General features: G+C 34.2%; 1 protein-coding gene across 6 annotated transcripts in view; it reads right to left on the reverse strand.

Moving 5' to 3' along the window:
• The window catches only part of LOC105214545 (uncharacterized), a 33012-nt gene that overhangs the window by 7537 nt on the left and 1892 nt on the right, over positions 1–23583 (reverse strand). For 4 of the 6 annotated variants that reach the window (XM_054233895.1, XM_054233898.1, XM_054233896.1 and 1 more), the window contains exons 2-3: positions 15531–16201; positions 146–1137 (exon numbers count right to left, since the gene is read on the reverse strand). In XM_054233895.1, coding sequence (XP_054089870.1) covers positions 146–319 — 174 coding nt within the window. In that variant the 5' untranslated portion in view covers positions 320–1137; positions 15531–16201. Of the gene's footprint in view, positions 1–145; positions 1138–15530; positions 16202–16263; positions 16280–23583 lie in introns of those variants that run through there. The other 2 variants (XM_054233899.1, XM_054233900.1) reach the window with 2 other exon arrangements.

The following is a 23583-nucleotide window of genomic DNA, read 5'->3' on the forward strand; positions in this document are numbered from 1 at the left end:
TTCATTTAGCCACCGACTAACGGAAATATTTAAACAAACAATACAACTCACTTTCCACAGTTGCCGGTGAAGATACATGACATGAGTAAGTGTTTGTCTATAAATTGTATATGTATTTCTTGTTATTGTATTTATCATCACTTACCAGTAGCAAACCGGCTGCCACACAGCAAATCATAAATAAATTGGCCTTTATGAAACGCTCCATTATTTGATCATTCCAAAATGTTTGTATGCTATTTGCGTTGTTGTTGTTGTTGTTGTAGCTGCCTTTGCTCTCGTACGGCTGCGTTTCACCGATGGCCTTTTCATAGTTCATTTTGTTGTTGTTGTTGGATTTGTTTTGTTTTTTGTATAAACAAAATTTTAATTAAACAAAAGCAAAATTTGTCATATATACCGTTATATGTATGTATGTATGTATATATGTAATTTATGGAGCATCAATAACGGCATTCGAAAATCATTGGAGCTGTCGCGCGTTTCAATGACAAAGCGTGTGATGGATGCGGTGCGTAGCGTTTGAGTGAGTTCTTTGGTCGCTTGAGTATTTTCGTTTGAGTTGAGTCGTTTTTAGCGGCGGCGTTTGAGTGAAGTCGTTGTTCGTTGAGGTCAACACCACCGTTTGTTTGGATGTTTTGAATTATTTTTTACTTCTTTTTTTTTTGAATTTGATCACCTTTGTTAGTTTTTTGTTGTTGTTGTGTTTTTGTCCCGTTTTTGGTGAATGTGCTTATTCTTATGCTAAATTTGGCCAATATATATGCTCTTATATGTAGATATGTATGTTTGTAGGCATATGTGCTTATGTGCAATAATCGCTGTTTGATGACACCTTTTTGATGAGGAAGAGCTCGTTTTAGTTGTTAGTAATTTCGTTCGAATCAAAGCGTTTTTTCTCGAACATATTTTTTTCGATTATTATTAGTTATCTCCGTTGCCAATAAATGTGTTATGGTTTTTTGAGTTTTTAGTTTATTTAATTTTTGGTTCGCCTTATGCGTATATACTTTTTGTTGCTATTTAGTTTCAATGTTAGCAAAAGCGTTTTTTTGCGTTAAGCCGCTTAAGCGTTTCGGTATTTGTCTGTTGGGTCGATATATTTTTTATCGCGCTTTCAATGTACAGTTAGTTTTGCTGAAATGAAATGAATTTCCACCATTTTTTTTAATGTTTTCTGATAGTGGACAACAACAAATGAGTGCGTGTGTATTCTGTTAGTAGTAATTGGAAGGTAGAATTAATGCTGAATTCAATGGAGTTAGTAAATTGGTGAAATATGAATAAGTATGATTGTGTGAATGTATGGAGATTTTTCTATTAATGTATTATTTAAATAAAAATTTAACCAGCTTATAAAAAAGAAATAAATTAAAATTAAATAAAAATTATTTTTGAATAAATCAAAGATTCTTAAAAACAGGTAAGGAAGGGCTAAGTTCGGGTGTAACCGAACATTTTATACTCTCGCAATTTATTTATTTAATTTTATTTATATTATATAATAAACAATTCGTCATATATATTGTATAAAGTCCATTGAAAGTTGGAAACCATAATATTAGGTTAGAAGCACCGAGGTCCTCATGTTCGATATATGGGGCCTTAAAAACCTATGGTCCGATTTCGGCGATTTTTAGAATGGTGCAAAGTTCTGCACCGATATCTTCACTAGTGCTTACTTTATATATTGTAATGTAAACGATTCAGATCGTCTCTGGTATATAGGAAGTAGGCGTGGTTGTGCAGCGATTTGGACTATTTTCACAACATTCACGACTATTTTCACAACTGATATTTTTATTTTTTGGACTGTACTAAGAAGTGGCTAAAAAAAACGATTGCAGATAGCTCTATTGGTTTCCGAGATATGTACAAAAAACCTATTAGGGAGCGGGGCCACGCCCACCTCCCCAAAAAAATTACAGCCAAATATGCCCCTTCATAGTGTGATCCTTCATACCAAATTTTATTTCCATAGCTTTATTTATGGCTTAGTTATGGCACTTTATGTGTTTTCGGTTTTCGCCATTTTGTGGGCGTGGCAGTGGTCCGATTTTGCTCATTTTCGAAAGCAACCTTCCTATGGTGCCAAGAAATAAGTGTGCCAATCATTATTTCATTAAGATATCTTAATTTTTACTCAAGTTACAGCTTGCACAGACGGACGGACGGACAGACAGACATTCGGATTTGAACTCCACTCTTCACCCTGATCACTTTGGTATATATAACCCTATATCTAAATCGTTTAGTTTTGGGTGTTACAAACAACCGTTATGTGAACAAAACTATAATACTCTCCTTAGGAACATTTGTTGCGAGAGTATAAAAAATTATTTAAATCAGTATTTTTTAAATAACAATAATTATAACTCGAAGATCTCCTTAACTCGAACTCTTGAATTGGCAAATTTCATACAAATTTCCTTCTATAAATTGAATTTTTCGACCAGAGTATAATACAAAATTTACAATTTTAATATCGAGGCAGAATTTTAAAAGAGTCCCTCTATATGGTAAGGAGGCGAACAAAAAATATGATATTACACTTATGGATTACATAAATCATGTAACAAATGCATCGGATATAGAGGTCAAGAACCAATCAATAGCAAACTGCAACATACAAAATTAGAGAATATATTACTTTTTGCGAAGTAAATCAATGAAACTGAGTATCAATCTAGTATATTTTACAGCTGTTTGAAAAATTGTACGTTTTAATGAAAATTTCTATAACTCGAAGTCTCTCTAACTCGAAGTTTTTTTGTGGCTTATGGTGATTCGAGTTAGAGAAGTTCCACTGTATTTTTTTTGTTTCAAAATATATTTCATCATACAAAATAGTTTGTAATAGTTAATTAGTTAATTTGTCTACAAACTAAAAATCTAAGAAATATTTATAATTATTAAAATCTTGTATTTCTTTAATAATGTTTTAATTATAAATTTAAATTATAAAGTTTTAAATTCAAATAATAAAAACAAAATTAATTTGAGGTTAGGTCGGAGAATGTCATTAAGAAAATTAATAAACGTTGTAATTTAAATAATTATAATAAAAAATCGTTTAAAGCTTAAATTATTTGTTATAAAAATAATATTTCTTAATTTAATAAGAATGAATTTTTCAATAATTTGGCTTTAAAATTTTTATCATATGTTCCTAATAATTTACACATGACTGTAATACTTACAGATCTGCTGATTTTCTATTAAACACAATTACGTTACCATATTTAACAATATTTCCCCAATTTCTTTCAGTATCAAGCATGCTGTCTGAGCAAACAAACAAATTTTGAACAAAAGACTTAAGACACGAACTCGTTCACTTCATTGAATTGAATTCTCAAGCGCATTACTTTAAATCACTTTTATTGCCCCACTAGCACAGAGCGAGTGCGCTTTATGGCATCATAAGCAGTAAGTAGGTTCATAAGCCAACAAATTATGTGACACATTTTCGTTTTTATTTAATTTGTTATATTTGGCACAAGAATTTCAGAAAATAGTATACCATAATATGCATGCCATTGCAAATAAATAATGAAGATTTTCTGCGAATTCATTTATTTAGAAATGACCATTATAGATTTTTTTATTGATATTGCGTACCGTTTGGCACAACATAATCTGTTACACCCTTTTCGTCATTCATAAAATCATATACGAGTTCTTGTTGAAGTTTTTGCGCCGCTGAACGACGTCAATTGATTCGGAAATATACAAAACTGTTTAATTTATTTTAAGTGTTATGCATTGCTGTAAGGGTTATACGAGGGTGTAAGAAAAGAGGAATCTCTTTCAGACATTATTAAAATGTTTTTACGACACTACAGTAGATTGGTTAGGGAAAAATTTTTTTCTCACCAATTGGACAATTTTATTTGGAATCTAAAGTATACTTTAAGCTAGATCATAGATAGATAGATTTGGATATTTTAAATTATGATTATTTGAAAGACACTTTATTTTGCAGTTACTTTTACTAATATGTTTTATGCACATTTATTTTATTCATAAAGCTCAGTGTTGCACATAGTGCTACCATATTCTTCAATGAAATATTTAAGAATTTCAATAATTTTAGAAATCTCTTAACCATTCATGACAAAAGTATATACATATATATAGCAAAGTCAGTCATATCAATGGACTAGTCCCAATTAATGTGCATTAAAATGGTTGAGGATGAGTTTATTCTCCTAGAATGTCATTGATGTGAAAGAACAGACGAGATGAAGTTAATCACTACTCTTAACTGCGATTCAAGGCTTTACTTTGACTTAAAACACTGATTTGGCGCAATTTTAGACAGAAATTTAATTTTACTTTCAGAATGTCAAACATAACCTCAAATTATTAATCTTCATGAATAATCGTTAGTCGTGATCTAACATACTATAATGCAAATTTTGTATAGCAATTCTTAGCCTAACTGATTTTTGTTGTAAAATAGACCAATCAGATTCGATATAGAATATATATAGGAGGTGTTCAAAAAATAACGGGAATTTTAAAATTCATTTAATCCATTAAAAAATCCATACAAGTTTTAAAAGTCCAACAGTCTAATTGTGTTTTTTTTTAACAGCTAAAGACTATCTCAAAACTCGAATTTGAGAAGTGTCGTTTGGAAAAATGCATAAAATCGAATGGGAACTATTTTGAAGGCGATAACATTAATGTAGACGAATGAATGTATTAATATTTTTCAAAAAATTAAAATTCCCATTAGTTTCTGAACACATATATTAATAAAATCGGCTTGATAATTGTCGACAATTTTTCGAAGATTTTTAGTGCTCATTTTAATATTTATTGTGATTCAAGAAAAAGAACATTTGGGTTATTTACCGGAAATGATGTAAGCGTTTCGATTGTCTTCACATAATGCAATTATTCAACATTTGTAACTATTAAACTGTGTTCTGTGACAACACACTCACTCTGAAATATGAAAAAATGCCGCAAGCTCATAAAAAAAGTACTTAATTCTAATGACGACTCAAACCTTGAGACTACTGAATTTTCCACACTAAAACGCTTGACTTGGGTGTGTTATCACCCACACCGGCCGCAAATCGGAGGCGTAATTTCACACAAAGATCAATTAAAATCAATGCCAACCCCAAAGATATGCTGTGCAATACCGCCATTTGGCCAATTTCGTAGAGCCTAAGCGCATTAAAGATTCACAAAAATCAAAAACAAAGAAATTATTGTTGGTAATTTAAAACATTTAAGCCGGCGGCGATGGCAATGTAACGCGACGCTTTATGGCATTATTATGTCATTTTTGAAATTCCTGGCGACTACATATACGAAGCCACGCATATTTCTCTTTATGAATGAGTGTGTGTGTTTGTGTGTGTCAGAGTGTCAAAAACACGCAGCCAAGCCAAGAAATTCATGTTTTTTTTTCAGCTTACTCACTTGTGCAGCCATTGACACGCCACTTGACAAGCCAAACAACTACAAAAACAACAAACGACAAATAAAAATACACCTCCACCAAAAATATATGCGCGATTACCATTACTTAATAGCTCGCTTGGAAGCATTAAACATTAAGCGCGTAATTTATTGAAGAGCTGCCAACATGGCTCAATTAGGTGTGAGTGTGTGTGTGTGTGTGTGTGTGTCTATATAAAACTACTTTGGGGGTGCAGTGGCACTTGTTTCACTTGTTTGTTTGAATGATTTCTAACGCGATGACGCCAGCGCAACCAAACTACTTGCTTACATATAGACAAGCTTACTGTAATCACTTTACACAAACATTTTTCGATTGAAATTTGTCATTTGTCAATTTGTTGGTTTTATTGCGCCAACATGCTCGCGCACAAGCCTATCAGCCGATTAGCGGATTAGCCGCCTGTGAATGCCACTGGTCTTCTTATATAGCGCGTGCGCGCCAAAAGCAAAAGCAAATTATGCTGAACAGTATAAATAAACGGTGAATTCTATATACAAAGACATTATATGTGTGTAAGAATGTGTAAAAAGAATAAACGCGTTAAAACAATTCAATGCCGTTTTATTGCCGAACGGATGCCGCACGACAACCGCAACAGGCCAACACCGGATATTGCTGAATATAATGTAGCTGTTCAAGTCTAGAACTTTTTATTGCTTTTCAGTTAGTTTTTTATATATTTTCATACCGCAGCGCAACTTGTGGAAGATGGGATCAAATATAGCTTAGAATTTATTATAATAAACAGAAGACGAGTTGAATTGATTAAGTGTATATGGCAATCCATAAGAAAACAAATTTTGCAAATGCAACTGGAGTTAAATGTTCTCAGACATTAGGAATCTAAAAAATTCGCCAAGCAAGCTCTAATTTCATTGAACGCTGAGTATCTAAAGCCCGTTTGGTTTCCAATTTATAATTTTTCTTGACAAATAAGCGATTGTGAAAACTGAATTTCAAGAATTGGTTATTCGATTTTTACTAAGTTGTTGTTGTAGGTTAATTTCTTACTAAGGCCATTATATGTTGTTGTTGTTATTAATGTCATGGCTTATTGAACTGTCGGTAATAATAGTTTAAGTAATTTCATCGACGAAGTCGCCACTATGTTAAGGTCTTCTTTGCTCACCTTCAATCTTAGCTTCCGATCATTTATGAGCAAGCAATCCAAACCACTGGTTATATTACTACCATAAATATTTAGAGTCAGCTTAAAACTTGTAGGTCCCTCGTTTGTTTATATTGTTTGTTGCCATATACAGGAGAATCCCACAAATAAGACGAAAATTTCAGAAAATGAGCAATTTTGGAGGATTCAGATCACAATAGTTTGACTTGGTAACATTCCGCATTGAAGGAATGATGGAACTCTATGTGGACCACGTTTTTCAAAGTATGAGTAAGATATTTGGCTGAGCGGAGAAATGTAGGTTAACAGTGTATTGACCTTGAAGATTTTGAATTTTTTATGTTCTTCTACTAATCTACTTGAAACCAACCAAAATTCTTAACAGGCTATATGCCGTCTAATCCAATATAAAGAGCAATGATCAAGACATGACAATCGATTTAATTATATTTAGCAGATATTTGAAACCGTTGCGAAAATTTGAGATTGATTCGCGTCATTTAATAATATTTTCTAATTCCGAAAGAGAATATTTTTTAAAGCTATTAAAGGAGTATATCGGCACCAGTTGAATGCATTGCTGGTCTAATAATATCTCTTTGATTGTTTGTAACTATTTCGAAATCACTGAGTTGTTGTTTCCGGACTAGTACCGGACTAGTTCAAAATACAAATTAGATATTGTCATCATTAAAATTTATGAATGATCATACTGTCAATCATTAAACTATTTTATACGTATTTTAAGTTCAAAGGAGAAGAAAAAAAAGAGGTAATTTCAAAACAAATAAAACGAAAACTAAAAGTAATATTCGCTTATAGCAAAATTTCGGTTCCACTCGAATACAAACAACCTTACTTGTTTATTTTTTCATTCATATTTTATACATAATTCTTTTCTGCGTACATTTAAGGAATGTAGAATTCATGAGTATGCGTATTCACTTGCTGTTTTCGTACGTGTTATGCCGCCGCGAATGCCATTTGTGCATTGAAGCGAAGTTGCAACGGAGAACATTGCAGAAAAGCATTATGCACATGCGCCATATAATACACTTACTGCCTTTCTCCGTTCTAAACTTCCACAGACTTTCGTCACTAATGCTTTCATTCTGATTTTGAGCTGTGGAATATTTCGAGTTCGTTGCTTAAGTCTTTGGTTTTTTATAGTTAGTACTTCATTGTAAGTTTTTCATTGTTATTGGTTGAAATATTCGATTTTTACAACAATAATAAAAACAATAACAAAGCTTCAGAGCTTCTTCTCAAGCCTGAGGTCTATTTCTTGAAGTTTTCAAAGGTTTAAGAGTCCTGCTAGTATTTAGAGATTTCTGATGGGCTGCTGAGCTTGCATAAAAAGATTTTAAAAAGCAAAAATAAATATTTTGATTCTTCAATTTGTTGAGTGTATTCTTTTTTTTGGGCTTAGAACTCAATAACCACAGAGAACAAGTCACACCCTCAATTCACTCGGTTACGGCGTTCGTCCAGGCGTTAAGTTGTGATAATTTCTAGCACTTTGCAAGTTTTCAGTTAACACACACAGCCAACGCTGCCGACACTCTCTAAGTACAGCAAATTTAAATAAACCATCTTTAGCGGCTTTTCGACCACCTTCAGCACTTTGCTTTTATTGTAATTACCCACTGCTAATGCAAAACTAAAACTAGCATAAAATAAATATAGAAGCATAAGTGTGTAAATAGCATAAAAACTTAGCGGTAATGACGCGAACAACGGCCAGCCGCAAGCAGCGGAAAGAGTAGTGACGCCAATGTTAACGTCAACGTCGCTGCCAGCGCCCCTCATTGTTTATTTTCGATTTTGACGCTGCGCTCTATGAACAACAAGCACTTTTGTTCGACAACATTGTTGTAGTTAATGTTGTTGTCAGTGCTACTGTTGTTGTTGCCATGTTTCTTTTGTTGTTATCGGGGCCGCCAATATGATAGCACCGTTCGTTCGTTTATACATCCATTTGTGCTGTTGTGCTATTCTACTTGCCAATTGAAAAGAAAAACAACTGTAAATTTACGCCACATACTTTCCCCCTTTCCCCCCGGCTGCTTAGGCCATTTCGTTGGCATACAAAAGAACCGTTGGAATCAAAAGTGTACAAGTGTGGCCAGTTGGAAGTAGTCTACGCAATAAAGCACACACAGATATGGGTGCATATAGACAGACATACATACATATGTCTGAATAAATTTATTTTCTAATCAAATTGATATGTGTTCATATCTCTACTTCCACGACAGTGTGTATGTATGTTTGTATTTCTTATAATATGCGTGAATTTGGACAGTTGTTTGACTTGTCGATTCGCTTTGCTATATTCACAGTTTTATCATAATTATTACTTGGCAAAGAAGAAATATGGATTTGTGCGTAGAAGTTGTTGGCATAAAATCGTACATTTTAGCATAAGGAAGTCTTCAATCTATACGGCATTTTATAAAGAAAATGTGTGTTCGTACGTGAACAAAGCTATTTTATGAATGATTTAGATTAATACTATAAATCTAGAGTTTCGAAAAAATCAAATATGCTCTTTAGCACAATTTCTATTTATAGCATATGTATCGTCATTTAAATAATGGTTACTGAAAATTTTCGACTCCAAAAAGCAGAAAGATTTTAGGTAAAGGAAAAATTACTGTAAATATTTCAACATTTTGAAACGAGTAGTCTGTTCATAACGGCATTTGGTATTTAAATATGATTCATCTAGTTTATCTTAAACCATATAATTACAAAGTTAATAATGCCAGAACTCATTATTATTATGTTATGCAGTAACCTACTCGGAATCTTAATTAATCTCACAAGATTATTATAAAATGTCAGGTATTCAGACTAATACAGTTGCCCTTGATTATAGGGGATATTTAGGATCGGATGGATTTTATATAACCGAAAAATAACTCTTGCACTTGGGAAGTAGGTACGCTAAAATTAGCTCTAATTAGTTGTCAAAAGACTCACAAGAACTCAGAAATTAGAGTATTGACACATCATAATTCAAAGAAGTAATGGGAAGAAGCACAGTAGATTATCGGCGTTAAAGGTAACTAATGGGCGTATTTTAATCCATTATGTGAGCACAAGTTTGTTATGTAGATAAAGCAGATACAGTGGAACTTCCATAACTCGAACTTCTGTAACTCGAAGAGCTCCATAACTCGAACTTTTGAATTGGCAATAGCGTTTAGAAATAAAATTTCATACTAATTTCCTTCCATAACTCAAACTACCCTAACTCGAAGTTCTCCATAACACGAACTCTTAAATTGGCAATAAAGTAAAATTTCATACAAATTTCCTTCCATAAATCGAACTTTTCGACCAGGGCATAAATAAAATTTAAAATTTCACAATCGAGTGTGGATTTTAATAGAGTCAGTCTATATTTTTTGTAAAATATTATGTTTTTTGAAAATTCTATAACTCGAAGTCTCTCTAAATCAAAGTTTTTTTTTGGATTATGGTGATTCGAGTTAGGGAAGTTCCACTGTATTCGGAAGCATTCAATAAAACTGAACTGTGCAAATTAACATTAGCCATGTGAATGTGAATGAAGATATGAACAAAATAAGCGACTATTCCGCCACAACAGTTTTCTTACTTTTCTTACTATTACTGAAAAATAGGATTCCTGATAATCTTAACATTCCACTTCAATCATCTTCAATCGATATATATTTTCCACATTCCCACAAATATTACTACTTTATTAAGTAACTTAGCCCCCTTTTTCGGACTTCGTCAAACAAGTATTCTTTCGTAGTCTCGTATAAATTTTCTGTAGTTATTATGGAATCATTTCTTGATCGCGAATAGCACATTATCGATCTGTCATATGGGAAGAATGCTCGGAGAGTTATTACTTTGTAGTTCTCAACCATATAGGACTCAATATTTTGTCTTTTAAAATCGCACTATAACGCTGGACTACTAAAAATTGTATTGAATTATTTAAAAAAAAAATATCTATATAGATATATTAAAACGAGTTCAGTTACATGTTCAAGTTATGTTCCTCCGAAAAAAAGGAACCTCATTATAGGTTTTCAAAAGTTAAATAGAACTTTCTAGGGTGAATGCAATTATTACGAAAGGTGCCAACACCAATATTGATATATATATATTTTTCATATATGTGCATCTCAGTTTGCTTGAGTTCAGAGTAAGATGGATATATGTAATTCGATTATATGTAGCGAAAAAAATATATATTCAACGAACTCGCGATTGTTCCGTAAACAAAGTTGAGTTGATCACCAAACGCCTGAATGAATCTTTCTACCTCCAAATGCTTGCATATAAAAATGTTGACGTGACTTCAAATTGTCGCATAAATATTTACTTTTTGAATTTTTACAACTATGATAATGAGTTGGTTAAACATTTTAATATGAGTATAAGCCATTATACATTAAAGGAATTCGTTTTGATAATATTGTCAATATTTTTAACTCAATACAAACCCGAGTAAATTGTGGCATTAAAGAAAGATTTTTTGTGAATTTTAACTATTCACAGACGATTCTTCATTTTATTTAACTATTTTACATTGTAATTTTTTAGTTATATGGAATTTTCTAAAATACTTGCGGTTGCTTTAAGCACTCGAATTTTTATGGGAGCTATTTACGAGTATAAGACTAAAAGACTTTCAAAAGCTAACAAACTCCACAAATAATAGCAAAAAACGTGTTAAATGTATACTATCTTCATTAACCCACTTTAGTAATTCTCTTCAGCAATATTTGTTATAAAATGCTGTATAAACTAGACATACAATGACATAACCTATTTGCATTACCTATTTAAAAAAAAATCAAAAATTTTGCTGTTATTTGTTGAAGTACTTAGCCTAATAATGAATTTCGATTGCTTCTTTCACCAACACACATACATCAAATAATATAAGTATATCCATATGTACTCAACATTTTTGAGTGCATATCACTTTTAACTGAGTGACTGTTTGCCACTGACTCGAGCACTGCAAAATAATTAAGTTGAATGCCCTAAAAAGCGAATACACTTTAATTTAATTATATTACCGTTAAATTGTATTTAGAAACTATTTTTTAATAACGAGCAAATACCGATATGCATACTTGAATTATTATTTGTGCAATTATATTCCGGAGAATGACTGTCGTAGTCATGTGGGTTGAGTGCAATGTACCGTTAGGTGAATTTTATGTTTACATTGTTTTCTTTTTTTTTATTTTATTTAATGGCAATCACTTTCCAAGTGGTATGTTGAAAGTAGTGATTTCAAAGGGAAAAATACAATATAAAAGAAAATGTTTTGATATTTGAAAATCGATTTTATTCGTTACTCGTCCGCTTTTCTCAAATTTTATATATTGCTATTTTCTGTAAATATTTAAGGAATGTAGAATTTATGATCATGCGTATTCACTTGCTGCTTTCGTACGTGTTATACCGCCGCAATTGCCATTTGTGCATTGCAGCGAAGTTGAAATGAAGAACATTGTGGGAAGCATTATGCACATGTGTTATATGCTGAATAGTGTCTTTTCCCACTCTAAACTTCCACAGACTTTTGTCACAAATGCTTTCATTTCGATTTTATACTCAAAAGAATTTCGAGTTCGTTGCTTAAGTCTTTTGTTTTTTATAGCCAATGCTTCTTTTTCAACTTTTCATTGTTATTGATTGAAATATTAGATTTGTACAACAATAACAAAAACAAATAAGTCATAAATATTCTTTCTAGAGTTATTTTACAGAGCTTTCACTCAAATTGCCTTGATGTTTTCACAGAAATTAAGGGTCCTGCTGGTACTTAGAGGTTTCTGAGGGTCTTCTGAGTTTTCATAAAAAGCTTTCTAAAAGCAAAACAAAAATTTTCGAATATATTCTTTAAGACATTTCGGTTTAAAACTCAAAACTACCGAGAGTGTTAACTACTGTATTAGTTCAACGTTCCTATCACAGTCGGGTTCACGTTACCAGAATAGAACCTGATTTTTTATCAGCAGTCAACTCGCAAATATTACCAAAAATTATTAGAGGAACATTTTCATCTACTATAATATGTACAACAACAAATTCTATCAGCACAGATCACTTTTCTTGGTACTGGATTTTTGTTTTTTAATTTGAGAGAAGGGTTCAACAATGAGCTTCTCTTTTTAAAGCCTTTAACACAACAAAAGCCTATAATAACAAACATAGAAGATCAACAAAAGTTTAACATTCCCATAATAAATACTCGCGTCTTCTAAGAAGATTACATAAGCAACTCCAAGTCATAGAATAGGGACTAAGATGCTTAGAAATGTCAGTTAAAAAGTATAGACCGTAAAAGAGCGCGGTGTTTTATAACTCACAATCAATTTATGGCTGTTTTAGACTTCAATATTATCAAATTCTGGTTCTAAGAAATTTGTAAAGTCCACTGAGACAGTTCTAAGAAAAAGGAGAGACTTGAAGCCCAACTATAATACTTTATAATCCATTTGCTTTGACCCAGGTACACAGCCGATTTTTTCAGTGCCAACCACACCTAATTAACCGTCAAGTGAAAGCTCTTCAATATCTCTCTTAATCTCAATGCAATGAAGATGAGCGAAACGAAAAGGTAAAACTACAACAACAACAAATACAATGTAATACCAACCGAGATGATGTCAACACAACAACGCTGATTACAACAATGACATGCCACGATTTCATAATTCCACGCAGAGAGCGTTGCACAAACCGACAACGCACGAATGTTGGCTGATGAATTGGGTGTGTTGCGCTGCGCCGGATGATGATGAGCTGATGCATTAGACAAGCAGACAGACAACAAGCGAAAAGAGGTGGCGACAACCAAACGAATGCAGAGGAGCCGCAGAGACGAAGTGCAGAAGAATTGCGTGCGTCTTCATTTTAATATGCAAGCGACGCAACAATTTATGCGCATTAAACACTAAATGGAGCGGAGGCGAGTAGGTGGGCCACGGTGTGTGTGTGTGTGTGATGCTGCACCTTGGGCATGCGCGAGTTCAATGACAATGCTACCATATTTTTTTGCGCGGAGGAAATTTACATTTTCACTAAAGACCACGCATACCGCGAGAGTGTCTCAAAGACACGCCAAGTGGGGCACTGAAGTGGTGCGGGGAACCCTGTTAAAGGGAGTGCATAAAAAATTATGGAATTTCCATGCGAATTCGAATGGCTTAAGCTCTAGCTTAGCAATGAAAGAGTTCGCATAAATTTGATTTAGCAATTAGCAAGCGTTGCCAATGGCATTTTTTCTATGCTGTGGCTATCAGTCGTTGGCTGAAAATTCACTAAAGTGTTATGAATTCATGCGAATTACATATTGCATTTCTGCATATTTTACATGCGAATTTGCATTTATGTGTTTATTATAAAGCTAATAATCGCAATAGTAACAATACGATTCGCTGAATGTTCACTCTATCATTCATACAAAGAGCGATTACATGCGATTACGTCTACACATGATTGGCTAAGAGGAGGCAAGGTAAGGCAAACGCACAGGCAGGCCAGCAGTGAGGCGATTATGTAGCATATGTCTGCACAATGTTTTACAACAACAACAACATTTGAAGAAAAGAAGGCAATGCCAAATTCGGAATGAACCGACTTACTTTTATTTGTTAGTGAGTTGGAATATTTATTTGGCCCTAGTCCTTCGGAATAGATTTCCATATAAGTTTTGACAAGTTTTTTATAACAGTAGTCGAATTTTTGAACTTTTATGAAAGCTTTTTGATGACAAAATTCGAATGAAAACTTTGAAGTTATTTGAAAAGCTTTTATGGAAATATTTTAAATAATCGCAATTTGATGAAAGCTTTGAAGCTTTTGCGAAAAGCTTTTTCCTTACAGAAACAGAATTAATTATTTGAATAGGCTGCCGAGTGAAAATATTTTAAGTTTAGGAAGAATTTACAATAAAGTAGACTTACTTTAGCGTATTGCTACGCTAACTGTAGATAATGGTAACGAATCAAATCTAGGTCATCCGAAACCACTCCGTTTAAGCCACATACCCAGGACACAACACATAGAAAAATATTAGGTGATACAGCCAGCAAGCAACTAGCCATGAAAATTGCCTGCGAGCGCGGATTTATGGAGTTCGTTCTGCTATTTCCCTAAACTTAAAGCCGCATTTGCACGTAAAATTTGCGAACGGATTTTTTTCTGAGAGAAGTGCGATGAAAGCTGTTTATGACAAAAGTTCATTGAAAGCTTTAAAGCTTTTGTGAGCTTTTATAAGGCAAAAGTTCATTGAAAGATTTGAAGCTTTTGTAAAAAGTTTTATCACAGAAATTGAGTTGAAGCATTGAACGGCAAACGCTGTTTTATGTCAAATGTTCAATGGCATCTTCAAGATTGTGATGAAAACTTTAAAGCTAAATATATTTTATGGCTAAATTTCATAAAAGCTTTGAATCCAAAATTTTTATGAAAGTTTCGGATTTAAATATGCCCTTACAGCCTACATATTCACCGCTATCGGTTAATGTTATTAAAAACTACCGTTATGTGAGCAAAATCATAATACTCTGGCGAAACCGATTGCCCCTGGGTTACAAATTTTTTAATTTGAAATGCCTTTCATTTCATTTCATTTCGCTAAACGCTATAATAACTAATATTGTTGTTTTTATTGTTCGTATTATTATTATTTAAATCGCACCCTGTGTTGTGTTTCCTACAATAATAACAAAGCATGAAAATAGCGGCTTTATAAAATTAGATTATCAAAGCAATATGAAATATGAATTATGCGGGCATTATGTATAATGTGATGTGTTGGAATGTATGTATGTGTGCGTGTGTGTTTTCAGTTAACTGTACCAAAATGCATTAATAAATTGAGTTTATGTTTGGAAAAGTACAAATTACCTTTCACTTTCGTTGTGCGTTATGCTTGCTGCTGATGTGTCGTTGTAATGCGATTTGTTGTTGTTATTGTTGCTACAGTTATAGTTGTCGTTTAAAACAGATTGTTGTTGTTATAAAACACACAAGGAGTTTATATATATTAAAGCTCACAATTCCCACATTCTCTTCAGCACTGGGATGCAACACTGCCACACACGTCTGTAACACATAAGTTGTTGTTGTTGTAAGTAGCGCTTAAATGCAACACCTTGCGCTGTCAGCAGAAAAGAAAATGTGTCGTTATTGCTTTTGCTGTTGCTAATTACGATTTTGTTGCAATTAATTTTTTATTGGTTCGTCGCGTTGTTGTTGGGTTTGTTATTGTCGCTGCTTATTTTTATTGGTTTTCTTTTATAATTTTTTTTGTAATTGCACATTTATTTATCACGATCGTTTCACTATCCAATGTCTAATCACATTTACTTATATATCCATATATATGCTTATGTATCACTCGACACTGTAATTTTTATTACTTTTACTATTCACACGATTTTATTGCTGTCAGCGTTTTATTATCTGCATTTTCCGTCTAATATCTTTCGAATGCTTACAATGTTTTTGTATAGTTTGTCGCCGATTTTACAGGAAGTTTCATTATTGTTTGCAATTCCGTGTGTATTTTTGTATTCCTTAAAAAAATAATTACATAATTAAATATATTTAATTTTCAGTCATATTTCTTGTTGCTTACTTCAATCAAATATGAATAATCTTGTAAGTATATGTTGGGAGTTCAGTACAAAGTTATATAAACTTGCCTTGCTGATAGTTGGCAACTCTTTATTGAAAAAAATATATTTTTTTTATACACAGTTTATACATTTTTATACGACTAATATATTTAAGAAGTTTTTTCTCATTTTAGACAGGCGGCAACTCTATTCATACAATAACGTTTTCGATAAGTTGTAATAATAACCAATTCGTGCAATAAATCAATATTTTTTTGGACCTATTTAAGTTAAGCATACAGATTGCTTACTTGGCAACCCTTTTCCAAAATATGTCTAAATTATTTTCCTCCTGGCAGCTTGTCCACATCGCAACATGCGTACACAAAAGGCAGATCCGTGGATACTGCACTCCATTCATTGGTATACAACATTGATAAAGCTCTAGAATACAAGGAATATGCTCTGGAGCATTCAATAAGGTGTCTACGGAATTCATACTGCGAAGTATTGAGTCAATGGGTGTTGAGCCTGTCATACAAAGGTGGGTGAAAAACCTCTTGATTTCTAGAAAGATAAAAGCAGAATGGAATGATACCAGTGTGGCCAAGGAAGTCTGTAGAGGTATTCCGCAAGGCGGAATGCTATCTCCACTCTTATGGACATTAGTGGTAAATAAGTTACTAAAACAGTTTGAAAACAAAGCTTCCAAGATAACAGCGTATGCGGATGACATCGCCATCTTAAAAACGGGAAAGTGTCTGCACACTGTCAGCAGTATAATGACCAGCACTCTCAGCACTGTCAAAAACTGGGCAACGCTAGCGGGACTGGGGCTCAATGCGGAAAAGACAGACCTTCTGCTGTTTACTAGAAGGTACAAAATACCTGCATGGAGGCCCCCTTCGCTAAATGGAACCGAGCTCCCGCTCAAGCACCGTACCAAATACCTAGGGGTAGTCTTGGACACCAAACTTATGTGGAAGTACAATGTGGAGGGGAGAGTGAGGAAAGCCAGTAATGCTCTGTATGCATGCAGGAAGATGCTTGACACTACCTGGGGGCTTTCTCCCACTCTCATGCACTGGTGCTACACAGCAATAGTGAGACCAATTCTGCTCTACGGTGTTCTGGTGTGGTGGACAGAAGCCGATGGAAAAGGACATTCGCTGCTCTAAAACGAATATTAAACCTGCCACCTATATATCTCTTTGTCGAAAACTGCGCGGCGAAATCGGCGGGTCGACTGATGACAATAGGTGAATTCACATACAGATCCTTCGGACACTGCTCGGTTGCTAAGGGCAGTCTGACAGGTATCGACTATCTGGTCCCATTCTACAACTGGGAAAGAGGGTTCATGGTAAACATGGAAAAGGATGGTTGGCGCAAGGGCACCGTAACTACACACAACACCTTAAATATCTATACGGGTGGCTCTAAAATGGATGAGGGAGTATATGCAGGAATATGCTGTCCGGAATTAGGCATAAGACAACCGTTCAAACTGCCGAACCACTGCAGTATATTTCAAGCAGAGGTCTTTGCTATTGGGAAGGCAGCAGAGCTAGCCTCCAGCGCACAATGCCAATACTCTAAAATTAACATCTACGTAGACAGCCAAGCGGCAATCAAGGCAGTAAACCTCGTGTCGAATATTGGCCAAAAGTGTCCTGAGCAGCAGGGCAGCAGTGGTGAAGGTCGCCAGAAATATAAGGCTACACTTCTACTGCGTGCCAGGCCATAAAGACATCGAGGGCAACGAAATCGTAGACGGGATTGCCAAGAGTGGTGTACAGCTGGAAACATGATCAACATCGGTAAACCCATGCACATTCTGTACGATGACATAGACGGATGCATGGCAAGAAAAATCATGTCTCGCTAGAAGGATGTACCGGGGTGTAAACCTGCAAAGGTCATGCGCAAAGCGGTAGATCAAAAATATACAAGGTTCCTACTGGAGCTCGATCGAAAGGGCTGTAGGACCATGGTTGGCATTCTTACCGGTCACAGCCTTGTAGCGGCATATGCCTATAAAATGGGGCTGTCAGATCGGGAGGAATGCAGAAAAGGTCAAGAGCGTGGCACCAAGGAAACAGTGGAGCTCTCTTGTGCGTTTGTCCTGCGTTAGCGAGACAGCGCTTCAGGTACTTAGGGGCCCCACTGTACGATAAGTTAGAGGAGATATCGTCAGTGAAGCCTCATAAGCTATTAAAATTCACGACAGGCGCAGGCATCGTGAACGATGACTACTACTCAGGGAACACGTAACGACACTCCATTCTGGTATCGCAAAGGACCATAACTGGTCTATGCGTGGCCTGCATGCCTACCAGACCAACCTAACCTAACCTAACCTATTTTCCGTACAGCTCTCGTAAACTTAAAAATACAATCAAGTAGATATCGGCAAAGTCATTTTTTAAAAAACATATATGCATCCTATTTGTGGATGAGGCAAAAAGAGAGAAAGAGAGAAGACGAAAGTTCCTTGAAATTGCTTAATTCACTTGGAGACTAGTAAGGAAAAACATTGCCCGATCCCTCTGGATAAATTTTTAATTGAAGAAGAGTTTAATGATGACGACTAATTTGCCTTAGAGAACAAATCCCTTGCGTAAAATTTAAAGAAATACACTTATTTAGTTGATTAGCTAGAATCGGTCTTTCAGATACATCATTTATAAAAATAACTATCTTTAGAAGCGAAAAAACGAAGTTGGATGGCCTGTAGCTAAATATGAACCCTCCGTTAAAGAAGAGCTCTAAACATGAACTTTCTGGAAATTAGTCCATATGAGTCATAGAATACTAAATTTTTCTTTTGATGACTTACTGAATGGAAAAACTTGCAAGTATTGGTATAAGCAATCTATAAAAATCCATAACAAGTTTTACTAACCAATGCGCAGAGCTAACCTGTGACGGAAGTTGAGACAGCGCACAACAATGTCAGTACCACAAACAATCGGTCAAACGACTCCACAGCTGTCTAAGCAAAATTTTCTAGCTCTCTAATTATTATAATTAGATTCCAATCATACTTTTATTACTTAAATACCATCCATAAATGCTATATATGCACGTAAAATCCACACATATGACAGATACCTGTATCGATCACATTAAACTTCTAACGAGCTTATTGAGGTATTGGTGAAGGCGTGTCAGTCTTGCTAGAAATAAATAATAGCAATTCTTACCTCCGCTTCTGTATGAACATACTCGTATATAATATATTCCATGACAACAAATTACAATTATTGACTTTGTTATTGTTTTTGCTTTTGCTTTTGCAAATACTGTAAATAATACAAATAATCACGCCGTGGAGACTCGCGCAAAATATGCGAGAATCGTAGAAATTGCTAAGCGCTTAGTCACAAGAAAGCCGTCGGTATGTGGTCAGACACTTGCATATGTGTTTATAGGGTTTCTCAATGGGAGAGTAGGTTGACTTAGGTAGCAATCAGCAAATAATTGATGTTAGTTTGAAAAACAAGGGATAATGGCAACCTTTCATAGACCACAACTAAGCTCAGGAACCTAAGAGAATCAGCGAGTGTTTCCGGAATGGTCTTCGAATTTTATGGAGGTCACCGTCATTTTTATCGAAATCTTACTATTATTTCAGAAGAGCCATCAATCAGTGCAAAAGTCCTATAAGTGATCACTTTAAACTAAGGACGACATCTCGAAACCCACCAGATTATATAGCTTGGTTGGAGTTTTAAACCATCGACTTCGTAAATCCAACTCAGTCACCATGTTGTTCTTTAGAGAGTGTATATCAGATACATTTTAACCCCAATAATTTTCATGAAAGCAATTCGATTCATAAGTATGCCCTGATGTATACGTAACATCAGATATTTGAAGTTATGGTCGTCTCTTTCAGGAGTTTTGTAGATTTACTCATAAAATCGGAAAGTTTTATTTTTTAATATGCTTATAGAAGGGGAATGCTTATAACGGAAGGTTACGATTTGGGATACCGACCGTTCTCACGTAGTGTGTTCTATGTAAACTGAACGGATCCAGATTTTTATCCGTTAGGAGAAAGTCCCCTGCCATTAAAAGAACAACAAAAACATCAGTATAAACTTTATATGCCATAGGGCTACAGAACCACTTAGGTGGCTAACAAGTAAACTTTGGACGACTCCAAAGGAAAGAAAGTTCTTCCGACATCAGAAATGCAGTCAGAAGGTTGGACATTGGCTGTCGAGAAGCGGATGGTGTTAGAACGAATAGTTTCAAAGTTTTTAAAATTTTCACTGTCGTACTTCGAACCGAATCCGGGTCATAGTCGTAAATTCAACTGTCTTGACCCCATTATAACTATATAGAGACTTTGAAATAAAAATAACTATCTTTATAGTTCTGTACAACTCAGTTTAGCTCATTTCTATTGCGAACAGTCCTAATTGTAGAACCCTTTATCTGTAAATATACACATAAAAAGCTGTTCAGAGCTACGCATGCACCTCGAGCAGTGAAATTTTAGCTTGCGCGTGCCCTCACATCATCACACACGCACACACACACCATTATACAAACCATAATAAATATGAACAATGGACAGCGACGTGAGTGGAAAGCAGTATCAATAGCAATGCTCATATGTATGTATGTACATGCATATGTTTGTATGTGTGTGTTTATTAAAATTCAGAGTGAGGCGGAGTCGCCGTTCGAGCTGCTGACATTTTACTAACTGTGGTGACTAACTGTGAAACTTTGTGCTGTGAGTCGTCACTCACTCACTAGCTACTGCCGCCTAACGGACTAACTAACAACTGGCTAAACGACTAAGCTGAAGCAGTCAACAGTGCGTCGCGCCAACTGACCGAATAGTTTCTTATTAAATGGCAATATTTTTCCACGATTAAAATCCACAACTGACTTTTTGCTTTCCACTTTAATTTGTTTAATGCTTTAATTTATTTATTTTACTTTATTTTAGTTTTCAGTTAGTGCTTGTGTGAAGAACTTGTTTCTACTACCTCTACTATATTGTTGTTTTTATAGCTTGACACTTGCACTAGTTTAAATTGGCATTTGAATTTGGATTTTGAACGCACTTGTTCTCATGCCTTTGATTGTGTTTTGTTGTTGTTGTGTTATTGTTTTGTTAATTTGTTGCATTTGTTGTTGTTTTAATTGTTATTGTGAGGTCGCAAAGTCACACAGCAATTAGAGCAGTTCGAAAGAATGGAAAAACTACAAAGTTTCAAGGCACCGCCAAAAAAGTGAATAAATGGAATAGGAGAACAATGCAAAAGGTTGAGATTAATTGAAAATTGAGTTAGTTTAAGAATAAGTAAAATAAGAAGTATAACAAAAAATAAAGTACAACGAAATAAACAAAAATGTGTAAATTTTTTAATAATATTTTAAATTAGAATAAAAATGTATTTATTAAAAAAATAATAATATAAAAAATATCGAAATAAAATATTAATGATTTCAAAAAACATGCATTAATCTTCAAAAAAATATATGTATTAGTTTTGAATTTTTATAAATAAAAATAAAATTTAAAAAATATATTTTTTCTACTTTCTTGGAATTTTTAATTACAATAATAAATAATAAAGTAGTTAAAACATAAAAAGTTGTTTTTTTTATTATAACTAACATATTTGATTATTTTTATAAAAAAAAATATTATAATTGTTTATGGAATTTCATAAAAGCACACACTTTCCTTTAGTTTAGTTTTTTTAGTTTTTTTTCAAATAAATTTTTAAAAATACCTTTCGAAAGATTTTCCAGAATGTTTTACTTAGAAAACGATCTACTCTGTTCCACTTTACCGATAGGTGGCAACTCTTTTACAAAATATTACTTAATTAAAAATTAACAGAATACTTCCGGTTGAAAGCGTTATTGTTTTATTATACTCTCGCAACAAAATTGCTAGCAACAAAGTTGCTAAAGAGAGTATTATAGTTTTGTTCACATAACGGTTGTTTGTAACACCCAAAACTAAACGAGTTAGATATAGGGTTATATATACCAAAGTGATCAGGGTGAAGAGTGGAGTTCAAATCCGAATGTCAGTCTGTCCGTCCGTCCGTCCGTCCGTCTGTGCAAGCTGTAACTTGAGTAAAAATTAAGATATCTTGATGAAACTTGGCACACTTATTTCTTGTCACCATAGGAAGGTTGCTTTCGAAAATGAGCAAAATCGGACCACTGCCACGCCCACAAAATGGCGAAAACCGAAAACACATAAAGTGCCATAACTAAGCCATTAATAAAGCTATGGCAATAAAATTTGGTATGAAGGATCGCACTATGAAGGGGCATATGTGGATGTAATTTTTTTGAGGAAATGGGCGTGGCCCCGCCCCCAAATAGGTTTTTTGTACATATCTCGCAAACCAATAGAGCTATATAAACCAAACTTCCTGCAGTCGTTTTTTTAGCCACTTCTTAATACATTTCAAAAATGAAAGAAATCGGATAATAACCACGTCCACCTCCCATACAAAGGTTAGGTTGAAAATTACTAAAAGTGGGTTAACTTACTAACGAAAAACGCCAGAAACACTAACTTTTACATAAGAAATGGTAGATGGAAACTGCACTCAGATTTTTTTACAAAATGGAAAATGGGCGTGGCGTCGCCCACTTATGGGTCAAAAACCATATCTCAGGAACTACTCGACCGATTTCAATGAAACTTGGTTTGTAATAGTTTACTTACATGCCAATAATATGTTGTGAAAATAGGCCAAATCGCTTCGCAACCACGCCTACTTCCTATATACTAGAACTTTGAAGACAATCTGAATTATTTACTTTACAATATATAAAATAAGATCTAGTGAAGATATCGGTGCAGAACTTTGCACAAATACTATGTTTATAGTGTGGCAGCCCCATTCTAAAAATCGCCGAAATCGGACCATAGGTTTTTAAGGCCCCATATATCGAACACGAGGACCTCGGTGCTTCTAACCTAATATTATGATTTCCAACCTTCAATGGACGTTATACAATATATATGACGAATATTTGGGTCAAATTGTGTATTATATAATATAAATAAAGTTAAACAAATAAATTGCGAGAGTATAAAATGTTCGGTTACACCCGAATCCAAATCGCTTCGCAACCACGCCTACTTCCTATATACTAGAACTTTGAAGACAATCTGAATTATTTACTTTACAATATATAAAATAAGATCTAGTGAAGATATCGGTGCAGAACTTTGCACAAATACTATGTTTATAGTGTGGCAGCCCCATTCTAAAAATCGCCGAAATCGGACCATAGGTTTTTAAGGCCCCATATATCGAACACGAGGACCTCGGTGCTTCTAA

This window comes from Zeugodacus cucurbitae, chromosome 6 (assembly GCF_028554725.1).
Source record: "Zeugodacus cucurbitae isolate PBARC_wt_2022May chromosome 6, idZeuCucr1.2, whole genome shotgun sequence".
In the NCBI taxonomy this organism is placed as follows: Eukaryota; Metazoa; Arthropoda; class Insecta; order Diptera; family Tephritidae; genus Zeugodacus; species Zeugodacus cucurbitae.